The 12,756-nt window shown below is 39.4% G+C and overlaps 1 protein-coding gene across 2 annotated transcripts in view; it reads left to right on the plus strand.

The window, feature by feature from the left end:
* Positions 1–12,756, plus strand: part of LOC114157314 (uncharacterized) — a 22,759-nt gene continuing 10,003 nt past the window's right edge. For both annotated transcript variants that reach the window (XM_028038200.1, XM_028038201.1), the window contains exons 1-17: positions 1–1,122; positions 1,422–3,660; positions 4,368–4,429; positions 6,034–6,069; positions 6,177–6,377; positions 6,494–6,684; positions 7,481–7,620; positions 7,780–7,848; positions 7,933–8,055; positions 8,417–8,512; positions 8,671–8,723; positions 8,828–9,036; positions 9,888–10,013; positions 10,081–10,118; positions 10,189–10,329; positions 11,155–11,280; positions 11,729–11,767. In XM_028038200.1, coding sequence (XP_027894001.1) covers positions 1,762–3,660; positions 4,368–4,429; positions 6,034–6,069; positions 6,177–6,377; positions 6,494–6,684; positions 7,481–7,620; positions 7,780–7,848; positions 7,933–8,055; positions 8,417–8,512; positions 8,671–8,723; positions 8,828–9,036; positions 9,888–10,013; positions 10,081–10,118; positions 10,189–10,329; positions 11,155–11,280; positions 11,729–11,767 — 3,549 coding nt within the window. In that variant the 5' untranslated portion in view covers positions 1–1,122; positions 1,422–1,761. The remainder of the gene's footprint in view (positions 1,123–1,421; positions 3,661–4,367; positions 4,430–6,033; positions 6,070–6,176; positions 6,378–6,493; positions 6,685–7,480; positions 7,621–7,779; positions 7,849–7,932; positions 8,056–8,416; positions 8,513–8,670; positions 8,724–8,827; positions 9,037–9,887; positions 10,014–10,080; positions 10,119–10,188; positions 10,330–11,154; positions 11,281–11,728; positions 11,768–12,756) is intronic.

The raw sequence follows: 12,756 nt of genomic DNA on the forward strand, positions 1-12,756 counted from the left end.
GAAATATTTTTGGGGGGGCCAGAATAAAGTAATACTGCAATTTGCTGTGAGTTCATGGTTTTGTTCTTTGAGCAAAGGTGACGTTCATGCATTGCTCATTTTGTGCACCAGCAAAAAATCATATACATATGTCTTGAATTTGGAAAAAGGTTTTATTTTATTTATCACTAAAGAAGGGTTCGGTGAATGCACATATGAAACTGATGGGTTCGGTACCTCATAAAAGGTTAAGAACCACTGTCCTAGACTGATGGCGTGTTTTAACCTGTAAACCTACATGGATGCCTCAGAGTTACTTATAAAATAATCAAACACTGTTTCTGTACCCTAATCTCTATTCCAATTATGCAATGTTAGTTTCCTTTCTTGGTATAAATACACTCAAATTTACCCAGATTGGATGTTTATTATTTTAGTAGTAGACAAAGTAATTGTAGTTTTGTCATGTTTCAGCTTCTCTTCCATTTTTGTGATGTTTCCTCAAACCTTGGGGTACTTGGTGTTGCAGCAGGAAGCTCCTGGCACATAAACCCTTCTGAGGCTTTTGTATGTGGAGTTTGTGTGTTTTTATTCCAGCTTTCGCCCAGAGTCCAGCAGACATGTAAGGTTACCTGGATACTCTGAATTGCTCTTAGATGTGTGTCCGTCTGTACCATCAGTTCTCCTGTGTCCTGATGACCTGGCATGTGGGTACCCCGCCTCTCATCCATTGACTACAGAAGTTGGCACCACCCCACCACAGCTCTGCCATGGATTAGGTGGCGCACAAAACCTTGTTTTTTCTGTTTAATGTTATCCTGCTGCAGATTTTCCCATTCCTGGTTATGAAATTTGCTTATGTTCTCTCAAACTTTTCTGTATTTGGTTTGCAGCTGTGATTTTGTTTTTAATGTGACAAAGCTGAAGTTCTCCCCAGGAAGGTCCTGGTTAGGGTTAGGGTTTTTCCTAACTTTTTCAATAAAATGGATGTCTCTTGAATGTGTAAGGTACTAGTAATGGTCTTGAATATCTCTTAAAGCAGATTGTTCGTCGCCTTTCTCCAGACTCAAGTTGAACGTTGTACGGTGAAGCGCAAGGGTCCAAAACTTTCAGCATCTCTGTTGCATCACAGAAGAGACTGAAGTGAGTTTAAAGAGGATCTGAATCCACAGCCACCTGCTGTTTTTTAAAAATCTCTTCAATGATTCATATTTTTTGTCTTAATCAATAAAGTTTGGTTTAGAGTTGGTTTGAAGTTTGTCTTGCTATATCACCAATTCAGTTGATATTCTTTGCGCTTGTTCCTTGTTTTTTAGTTGTTGCGATGTAAGAAAAAAGATAATGTTCTGTTCCAAACATTTGTGTCTTTACCTTTTCTGACCTTGGTTTCTCTCTTTTTATCAGCCCTGTGATGTTTCACCCTTTTTGTTCTCTCTCGCCAGTAAAAGACCTGAACTTCTTAATGTTGGGAAGAATGTGAAGCTGCTGAGACCTCAACGCTCACCGGGCGATGGCTGATACCTGTGGAAGATCCTGCTCTACTCCACGACCTACTTTCTCTTCAGCTTTTGTGTTTGGACTGTTGCTTTCTCTTCTGCAGAAGTACGGCTTCCACCATTTCATCCTAGGCGGTGTCTAAAGCAGCACTGACACAGATTACCAATGTACTGTTGGTGTTAGTGTCACAACTGGTACCGTAATTGTTAAGAACCTCACGTCCGCACCGTCCTTCCCTGTGGTGACGGTGTTCAGCACCTTCACTTCTGGAGAATTGGTAAAGCCATGTCATTTCCACCGTACAATCCCTATTCCTCCAGGAATCAAAATCCCACCCAACGTCCCACCGACCATCCAAACTTTAGTGAACAGTCAGACATGGACCACTGGATGTCACGGCACCGAACTGAGCCTGATTCAAACTTTATCTCTTCGCCATCATTTTCTGGAACTGGTAACATTTCAGGAAGAACTATTCCTCAAATGTCCGAGCTGCCGATGACTTACAGGCCTGAACAGATGATGGCCAGGTCAGAAAGGAACCTTGAAAGATCACTTGCTGGCAGAACCAGACAAGAATTGGTGCCGCCGCGTTTAAGCCATGGTTCTCGCTTTTTCTCCGCTCAAAGAGACGAGTTCCCTTCCACCAGTGTAGCGTCGTATGGTGAAATGGGCAGAGATAGGGAGCCAGAGGATGAAAGTGACAACAGCTCCTTGAGCTGGTTGCAGATCTTGAAAAAGCCCACAGAGGATACTCCTGTGAAATTTCATTCGCCAGCTTCATCCGACTATCCCAGCAGCAGTGATGGTAGGTTTTTTGCATCCAGCGAGAGACGACAAAGTAACCAATCTGTGTCCGGTTCCAGACGTTATGAAGACCCAATTCCAAGCGAACCAGTGCATCCTGACAAGCCTTCTCAGTCACAGTATACGCCAGAGCTTGCCGCCGTCCTTCTTGAGCAATTTGGACTTGAAAAAGAGGACTTGGAATATCTCCTGATGTTCCCTGAAGATCAGATAAACTCTGATAATCTAGCTCTGATCTTGAAGCAGATTCGCCTCATGAAGGAGAAGAGAGCCTCAACATCGCCCGACTCTGACCCCGAACCCTCCACAAGCTTCTGTGAGCTGGAGACGCATAGCAGCCCTGAAGTGCCAGAGATACACGAGGACGATATCTCTAGGATTTTTAAACCTGCCAAAGTGATTGACTATGGACATACTGGGAGCTACACTGTGGTTGAGGAAATTAAAAACACCAGTAGAGTCACCAGTGGTGGGACTAAAAGCGTGCTTGATGTTTTTAGCAGCACCAGTTACAAAGAACCATTCAAACAAACTACGTCAGAGGTTCCTTTACCTGGCCTGACCGCTTCTCCTACCGGCTTCGCCTCAATGAGGAGTTCTGTGACTCCCCAAAGCAGCAACCTACCCAAGTTGCCACAAACTCAATCAAACCAGGCTCCTCAAAAGGTCCACATCCCTTTCATTTCCCCAGAAGACGACAAAGATTCACCTAATAAGCCAGTGGCTCACCAAACCCAGGCTCCAGAGAAATTCACCCCCACCTTTGTTCCTGAAAAGGTAGAATCAGATCCACCCAAACCGCTACAGAGCCAACCAGCCCAGGCACATGGGAGGCCCTTCACTCCCCTTGTTCTGCTAAAGAAAAATGAAGAAACACGGAAAAGACCAAAGTTTTCAAGTGCCAACCTCCTGAAAGACTGTTCTCCGCAAGGGGAGGCGCAAGATTCAAAGTCTAGTACTTCTTCAGGTGAAAGCGGCAAAGTTGGTTGTAAGCAAGATAATCGTACTGAAAATCCTTGTAAAACTCAAGAGCAACAGCCAGAGGTTTTTAAAGAGCAGAGGAAAGATAAGTTAGCAAACGTTCAACAAAGCAAAGCTGCAACGGACACAAAGCCACAGGCGAAGGAGCAAAATAAACCGCCTGAGGAGTCGCATCCTTTAGTCTCCAGGTCTCTCACCACTCCTCCAGCTCAGGCAAACACAGAAGCAAAGAAGCATTACAGTTCGTCAAAGTCCGTGTGCAGCAGCTCAGCTCCGAAGGTGGCGATCTTCAGGGGTCTGCCATCAAGGTCGATGATCAACGATTATGCGTGTGCCGCGCCGCCAGCCTTTCCACACCGGTGCACTCTGTGTGACAGAAAATTTGAGACCATGAAGGTAAGAGGAGCAGGGTGTTCATTATTCTTACATTATTTTATTTGTTGAATATTGGAGAGAACTCATGTTCAGTCACTTTAAATAATTAAAATCATGTGAAAATTTAAGTCTGTAATTCTTGGGATTTTTTTTCTTAATCCAGTGTTTAGCTGTTTTCTCCAATTCAGTGAATTGGAGAAAATAGGCATGAACTGGACTTTTGTGACTTTTCCTCCAATTTCTACAGTACACCAGTGTCCGGTTCTCCATTTTCCTCTTCTTCCTGCCCTTGACTTGCATTGTAGTTGTCCCAGGTTCTGTGTTGTGATCTGTCCTGACCCAAACCTGCATGGAAAGCCGTTACCAAACGCTGAGATGACACAGAACTGAGGATGGCAACATCAGACCTGGCCAGAGCCCAAGAAGATTGTTTTTATCTACTGTGTGACTTCTGTGTTTCCTGGTTTTAATTATAAAGATTTCTTAATTACTAAGCCAATTTGTCGGGTGTAATTTTTAATGGACTGTTGTTTACACAATGCCTACTTATTTAGATATTTATTAAAATTGTAAACAGTGCGGTAATAACGGTAGAAGTCAACATCTTCAAAGTTTAATAAGATGCATCTGTTGGGTTCGGTGTTGGGAGGGGGGAAAACATTTTAGCAATTTTTAAAGCTTGTTGGTTGTGAAACTCCTTCCTAACTTTTCTTTGTTTTGACAACCAGCATTGGCTTTTCCACCACAACTCCACCGTTCACCATGAGAACCGCAAGCTCCTCCGGAAACAGTCAGTGGTTTTCTTTCAGTATACGTCTTCTTTGTCATCTCTGATGTCGAGTTATTTCAAATGGTCACGAGTTTTCTACTTATAGCTTGAGTATTGGATGCATGCTAACCAGCCTCTCTAAAGAAGACAATCTTGGTAGATGTAGAGTTAGATGTCTGATTTGCTGCCTGTCCAACGTATAAATGTGTAATGCTGGTTTATAACCAGGTGCTATAAAAGTTATAACCCAACCAGGAAGTTAATTGAATTGTTGGTATGTTTTGTGTTTTATGTCATGTAACAGCAGTGTGTTTGTTACCTTGTGGTAAACGTCTTTGTCTTGTAGTCTGGCTTCCTTTACTCCTGTTGTTTGCACACTTCCACTGCATTAATAACAAAGCTAATTTTTCACTTAGCGCTCTTGCTAACTGTGAAAATGCTTAGACTCCCCCTAAATAATTTTTTCTGGACAAATTCCGAAGTACTAATTTTCTTGGCCGTTTTGTAATGTTTCAGTTGAATGAAGTTCAACATTTGTGTTGAATTATTAGTTAGTCTTCAAGTAGATAGATGTTTACATTCATGCTCTTATTTTGAAGTGGGGGATGTTTACGCAGCAGTTCGGTTTCCTCTCCTCGTTCTCTCGCTTTTTGACAAATAACTATTTTAAACATGAAGCACGCAAACAAAATAAAACATGAACAGTAGAGAACAACATACAAAAATACCTAAATACAATGTCTAAAGACAATATAGAGCCTAAAAGTCATAATGTAAAAATTTTATTTGTGCTCAAGGGTTGTAGTCTTTCTAGGGCAGAAATATTTTGAGTTCAAGTTGAGACTTTAGCATTAGCTTCTGCTAAATACAGGTGTAGCGCTTTTCAGTGCTTTAAGGGTTAGCGCTACTAACTTTTTAGCTAGCACAGCCCACCACTGCTCCAATCTTTAAACATAGTTTGAAGCAGATTTAATCTTTTAAATCTAAAGTTATTGGGGGTTTTATATCTAAGCTCTCCGATAAACTTATCGTTGTATTAAATGCCCTTTAGTCCACGACATATTGATATGTAGCTACTGTCCAGTAGCCTTAAAATCTGGTGATTTCTACAGTACTTGTATTTTCTGTCCAGGTCAGCACTGGACTGTGCTGTGGAAACCTTTGGAATGTTTTGAAGAGAGAAATATTGATTAATAATTAATGTTTATTGACTTTCATCTGTGAGGTTCAGAGAACCGTCTGTTTGTGTAACATGTTGTCACCTTTTATATCAACTTCGCCTTTTTTCTCATGCCTGAAGAGAACAAAATATAGAAAAATATTTTACCTGTAACTGTCTTTTCAATATACAGGCGTGTCTGTTTAAATCTTTGATACTTTTCAGTGATATTTTGGTTTTCATTGAGAAAAGCTACTACTAAATTAGTAGTGGAGCAAAGTTAGCTTGAATATACTTGATGGGGGAAGTTTGACTTTGAGTTTCTTAAGTGGAGCAAGGCGTCAAAAAGCTGTGCATTTTGTTTTTGTTGTACATTTAAAAAAATATTTTATGAATGCCTCTCACTTGTGCAGATAACCTTCTTTTGCCAAATTGTGACCCGTTTCCTCTTGTTTTATTGCTACAGATATCCAGACTGGGACGGTGAGATACAAGACTGGAGGTAATATATGTATATATTTTCCAAATGAAACCACATCAATTTAAACTGAGAACAAGCAACGTTTACAAGTTATTTTCTGTTATTCTCTCTTGTTGCTGCCTTTGTAGAGTCTCGGATAAAAGACCTACAACCCAGCAAAGGAGTCGTTCTCGTTCCCACAGCTCCCACCGCCGCTCGCGTTCTTGCTCACGCAGCCCACAACGCAGCCGCAAGAAGGGAAAAAAGGACAGCAGCAGCTCCCGCTCCCGCTCGCGTAGCCCTCGGCGTCACCATGACTCCAAGAGTAGGAAGACAAACTGGAGTTACAGGTACTTAGATTTAGAAAGTTTAAAGCTGCTGTGCATTTCTGAAAGCATTCTAAAAGTTCTCAGAAAGTATCCATAAAACCCATCAAGGGACCTAATCGAATGCAAACTTTGATTAGGTCCCGGTCTCGTTCCTCAAGTCCTCGGTACAAGTCCAGCTCAACCCACCATTACCATTCCCGATCGAGGAGCCGCGAGAGAGAACAGAGAAAGAGGAGAGAGAGACGATCGTCGTCGGAAAGATCGACACCTGAACGGAGGAGGTCGACCAGTGCAGAGAGACTGGCGAAGAGACTGCTGGAAGCATCAGGTTTGATCAATATTTTATAATCGACAGTTTAAAAAATATTTTAAGCGGTTACTTCAATTTCAAAGTGAAAACAAGCCTAAATATATGTTCCTGATCAGGCCTGATTTAGTTTCCCAGACCTCACCAAACCATTAAATGTCTTCAGTGTGTGGAGTTGGGGTGGAGGAAGCATTTTTGGGCTGAGGCTGTTGGTCCTTGACAAAACTGTTCAGGGTTCAATTTCTTACCTTGGGATCTTTGCTGCTTGTCTTCTGCCCCTTCTTGCTCTACCCGCTTCCTGTGTACATGCTCTGAATAAAAGCTACTAGAGCCAGAAAAAGGAATGTTGAAGAAATCAAATCTTTTTTGAATTAGGAAAACTTAACAGAAACCGAGACACATCATCAACCTAATAGGATATGTTGTAGAAGAAGAAACTCACTGTCGGTATGTAAGATTATCTTATGTTAGGAAGAGACTCGCATCATCTGCATATAGGGTTATCTTGTTTTGGAAAGAGACTCATATTATTAGCATATCAGGTTTTATTGGATTAGGAATATCAGGATACAAGAGCGTCTTGTTTTATAAAGTTACTCACATTATCAGGTTATTGGGTTATCTTGTTTTATGACACGACTGACATTATTAGCATGTAAGGTTTTGTTGATGAAATATGTTGTGTAGTATTGTGCCACGTTTTTATGTTTTGTTTTTTTTGTCTTTAATCAGTGGGTAACATCCAACCCACTGATTGATTGATTGACTGAAAGAAAAAGAACGTACCAACCCAGTGATTCTGTTGATCCTTTTCCAGGCGTCCAGTCTCTGTCGAAGCAGTCGGACTTGGAGGCGGTGGTAAAATCTATGACCCCTGCTTTACTGGCTGAACTCAAAAAGCGGAAGACAACACCGTCATCATTTTTTGTTACAAGGCCTAGTCCTAAGGAAACTGAGGCAAGTAATTAAGTAATGCAAATAAAACCGTGAAAGTGGAGAAAATACAAATCCGTTGATACCGATCACATCATCAGGTCATCAATACAAGTCTCCATGTTTTTTCATAATATTAAGGTCTCTGTGTACATGTCCTCTTTTCTCTGTTTTTCCAATCAGGTTTACTCAGCGTACGCATCTTCTGGATACAAAAACAGAAACACTGAAACATCTGAAAGAAAATCCAGAGTACAGTTTCTTATGACACAAAAACTAAATGTCTGCCCTGAGACTCTATAAATATTTACTGTTTAGTTTCTGTCTGCTCTGTAGGACGACCCGAACACGGTGAAGCTCAGAGGGATTTTCAGCAATCACTCGTACAACGACGTGTGGAACGCCATGGAGTCGTTTGGGAAAGTCGAGTCAATTGTGCTGTATAGATCCAGACAGGAGGTACGTCTTAATAAAGGATTAAAAAATGGTCAAAAAATAATTTTACGAAGCTTTCTGTTGACAAATAGAAGGCATCTCTGCCACGCCCCCTGGTGGTGGACATGTCTCTTAAATTAATGAGAGGATCTAAAAGTAATCTTAATTCCAAATATAAAACTTTATTACAGATTTTGGTTCCAAACTAAATTCGTTATTCTAACTGCCTGAAGAAAAACTAAATTGAAAAAACTTGTGGTTTACAAAAAATCTGCACAACTGGCTATAACATGAAAACTGATTTTTGAAGAATTAAATAAAACGCTTCAAATAAACAACCAGAGGGAAAAACATCCTGAAATGTGTGTTTGTTGTGCACATGCAGGCCACCGTCATTTTCCAGGAGGAAGATGATGCAGAGGTACTTCGCAGCATGGAGAGCTTCGACTTTAAAGGAGACACCATCACCGTCGTCACTGCTGTGTGTAAAAAAAAACATTTATGATTTTTTAAATTCATTCTTCACGAAACGCTGAAAATGTTCATGTTCGGAAGAAAAACGCCACAAATACCAGCTTCCAAGTGAAGAAAAACTGAATTTATTTCTGAAATGTTGTATTAACAGTTATGTATTTACAGGACTGTGTTTTCGTACCTCCTGGTTCCACTTCTGCTAAACAACAGAAGAAATCGTGAGTTATGTTTTAATAATCCTCCACCTCATCGGTTTAGTTGCGATTCTTTCTGTTTCCTCTGGTTGAACTTTAACCTTTCACCGTTTTCTCTGCTGACTCAGTTGTCCTGGAGACGAAGCGGCTAAAGCAGAAACGTCTGCAGCTGCAAAGAAACGTAAAACGGAGGGAGACGGATCGGGAATTAAAACCAAAAAACCTGCAGCGGCTCCCAAAGAGTCGGATGAGAAGCCTGATGCTGCCGATACCGTAAAACCTACAAACGATCAGGAAGACGTTCCTGCACAAGAAGAACGTCAGGATGCAGAAGAAGGTAAATATTTTACTGTCTGCACGCATATTTTTTGTAAACGCTCCAGAGATTCACAACATATCGGCTCCATCGTTGGTATTAGTCGTTTTTTAACGCATCGGTTCGATAAATAAACCTGGACTGATATTTACTCTGATCTGTTTATGTTTTTTTTACCAAAAGTGTTGAAACAGTAGTGGAATGTTTATAATATCGGTAAATATTGTTTATCAGCCATAACAGCAATATTAATACCTAAAACGGCCCATTTTATTTGAAAACAAGTAATAATCAATTAATGTCTTCAGCTGTTAGTTTGATTGTGTCTAAATTCACACTAAAATTTTAGTGTTTTGTGTGATTTTAAATATAAATTGTTTTCAGTTACTGAAGTTAATGAAACAAGCCTCTTAATGATTATTTTTATGATTAATGTTGCTGCTTTATATCTAAAGTGGCGCAAAGATGATGGTGGATCAACTGTCTGTTTTCCATTGAGCTTCTTGATTTGTGCAAATTTAACCACAAGAGAACCAAATGTTTATATTTTTATACGTTTGGTTTTGTTATTTGTGGGAAAATGTAGGAAAAGGAATAATTTAAATAACTTTATGGTCACTTTTGGTAACTTCATGTTGCTGGTATAAATCCCTGCATGTGTCTTGATTTTCTCTTTGCTATTTTAGCTCAGAAAAACTCATTTAAACATCGTAAACAAATAATTAACCAAGGATAATCTGGTGATGGGTGGATTTTACTGTTTGTAGTTCTAATTATTCAGTAATTTCTCTAAAGCTTCATCAGACTGTAACATGTTGAATAGGAGATTTTCCTGATTCCTGATCAGGACTCGTTAATGTCGCCTCTTTCAGACTCTGAGGTGAAGCTGGAGTCGGAACCGGCTGAAGTGGATCCAGGTGACGATTATCACCTGGACCCGGAAACCTCCCTGACAGTCGGAGATCAGCTGAAGTCGCTGCTGCTGAAGGAAACTTTCAGTAAGAAACCCAGAGTGTTTCTGAATCATAACCTCCAGCTTTAACTCTTGTTCTCTTTCGCTTTCAGAGTGTTTTACAAGCGAGGAAATAAAATCGATGACAGAAGTGAGTCGCCTCAATTTTTCACACAGTTTAATCGACTTTGTTTGATCCCAACTGTTTTTTCCTTCTTTAGTTTCCTGAGGTGTTTCTGATCAGCAACCTCCCAGATGTTGAAGCCTGCAGCTACACGGAGGAGGAGCTGGCCGAGCAGCTCGCTCTGTTTGGGTTCGAACACAAAGTCGACACCATTTACTGCCTTCCTCAGTCCGGCCTGGTGAGCTCCAGATTTACAACCAACCTGTCGTTTTCTTGTATTTTTCATTTTTTTCACGCTTCAATGCAGAGTTTGTAGAGATGCTTGATGTTCAAACTGCACAGTTTTGTAATTGAGTTCAGTCTAATGTTTGATTAAAAGCAAAAATTTGGAAAACATGATTTACGGTTGAAACCAGATATTTTCATCCACCTGACAAAAAGACACGTAAATTTTTTCCCCTCCATTAAATCAGACTAAACGTCTTTTTTTGATCAGCTAGAATCACCAAAATGTTTTATATTTGCAAAACGCCAGAAAACATGGCGAGAAATTTAATTTGAGCAGGAAGATCATTACGTTGTTTCAACGTAATGAATATTTATTATTCCTAATGGCTCAGTGAGTTATTGATCATCTTGTATTTTTTACTTGTATGGTGTGAGATGCATGTCAAAACATAACATTTTGTTATGTTTTAGTTTATGTTGTCCCTGCTGTAGAAAGCAGAATACCATCACAAAATATTATTAATAACAGTAATAAATAACGTCATATAATAGTGAATTGAAACCGTCTTTTTTTTAGTTAATTTATTTCGTTTTGTTCTCCAAAGTGCAGTGCAGGAAAAGTTTGAAAACTTGCTTTTAAAGTGCTTGAATTTTACTGTGGGAAAAGTTTTCAAACCCTGAAAATGTTTCAATCATTAAATAAATTTTAATATCAACAAACATTGAGATCAGTTGAATTTGAAGCGCAAAACGAGCAAATCTTTTGTGTTTCTGCAGGTTTATAAATCCTGATGTTTTTATAAATCCTGATGTTGTCGTTTAACTTTCCCATCAGGCTTTGGGCATCATGCCAAGCGGCAAAGATCTACGGAACCTCCTGACGGAGACGTGGGACGGCGTTGCCTTTAGGGGGCAGCAGATCTGCATCAGACCTGTTTGTGGCGGCTTCCCAATGACGCCTGTAAGCATCAGATCGTCTTGTTCATGTTTACAATATTTATATAAGTAAACGTCAACAGGCTAGCATGCTAACTTCTGTCATCATTTGGCAGAAATGTTGTTCCTAGGTTATACTAACAAATAATTCCAAAGTTTCAAAGACTTATGAGTTAAAAACACTGGATTTAACTGATTAGTTTGTTTCTGTTGTTTACTGAAACTAAGTGACCAATTTAGTTATAATTTTAGTTTTTAACATTTAGATTTAACTGTTGGTAATCTATAAAAAGTGAAAGAAGACATTTTCCATCCTGGCGACCATTTTTCTTTTTTAAATCTACTTACCTGCAACATTAACTAAAGTAGAAGTTATTTTTGTTTTCTTCTCATTTCAGTCTTTAGTTTTATTGTTTATAATTAGTTGCTTTTAAAGTGTCGGATCATTTTATCTGCTCTCGTTTCTGTTCCAGTTCCAGTTTTATTCGGCTCTGATGAAACGGATTCGCCGTGTAAGTGAACGCGCAGCCACACACTCCGCTTCAACCCGTCAGCGTTATAAATTTAAATTTTATACATCATTGGAAAGCAGAGACTCTTGAGATTCCAGTGATGTTTGCAAATCAAGGATACAATCGTAACTAGAGAAATGCTTCTGTTAAAATGCTTTTATTTGGAGTTTATCTGCATAATATAACATTTTAACCAGGCTGTGATTGATTGTTCTTATAATGAAGTAAAATCATAATATTACAAGAATTCAGACATTATATTAGGAGAATAAAGTAGCAATTTTATGAGAACTCGCATGAAAAATAGCAAAATATTAAAATAAGGAGTAAATCTTAAATCTGAGATTTTATTTTTAGCATCTGAGATTATTTCTGTGAAACATCGAGATTATGTTCTGAGTTCACAGGCAGGGCTGGACAAACACGTCACAATACAAAGGTTTCATGTCTGTTCATATCAATAATTATTGATTAGTTTTTAAAATGATCTAAAATATTGCCAAACTAATTTGATTATTTTTAACCAGTTATGAGCAAAACCTTAAACTGCTGCTGCGCCAGTTACTTGACATGTTGTTGCTAGGTAACCGGGAGTTGCGCTACAAGTTGTTGCTAGGCAACCAAAAAGTGAGTCAGTTGATTTCACCAGCATTTCTTCTCTGGCTGTGAGAGGTTGAGTGAAGCTTTTCCTCTTCCTGTTTTGGTTCTGGATCGAAGTTCATTGAATAATGTTGAATATTCTAATTATCTATTTATTGATCTATTGGTCTATTGTCCAGCTCTATCAATACAAGTTCCTTTTTTAAATTTTTTTTAACTTTGGGGCCTTTTCTGAAACATTCAAGTCACTTCCCTGGATTTTCTCGTCTATTTTTAGTGTCATGGAGACGATTAAAGCCTTCAGAGCCTCTGATTGATCATATCAAATCAGTCAAATGCCATTTAAATGTAATATTCCTGACAGTGTGTGGATTGTTCATCTGGTTTAA

This window comes from Xiphophorus couchianus, chromosome 14 (assembly GCF_001444195.1).
Source record: "Xiphophorus couchianus chromosome 14, X_couchianus-1.0, whole genome shotgun sequence".
In the NCBI taxonomy this organism is placed as follows: domain Eukaryota; kingdom Metazoa; phylum Chordata; class Actinopteri; order Cyprinodontiformes; family Poeciliidae; genus Xiphophorus; species Xiphophorus couchianus.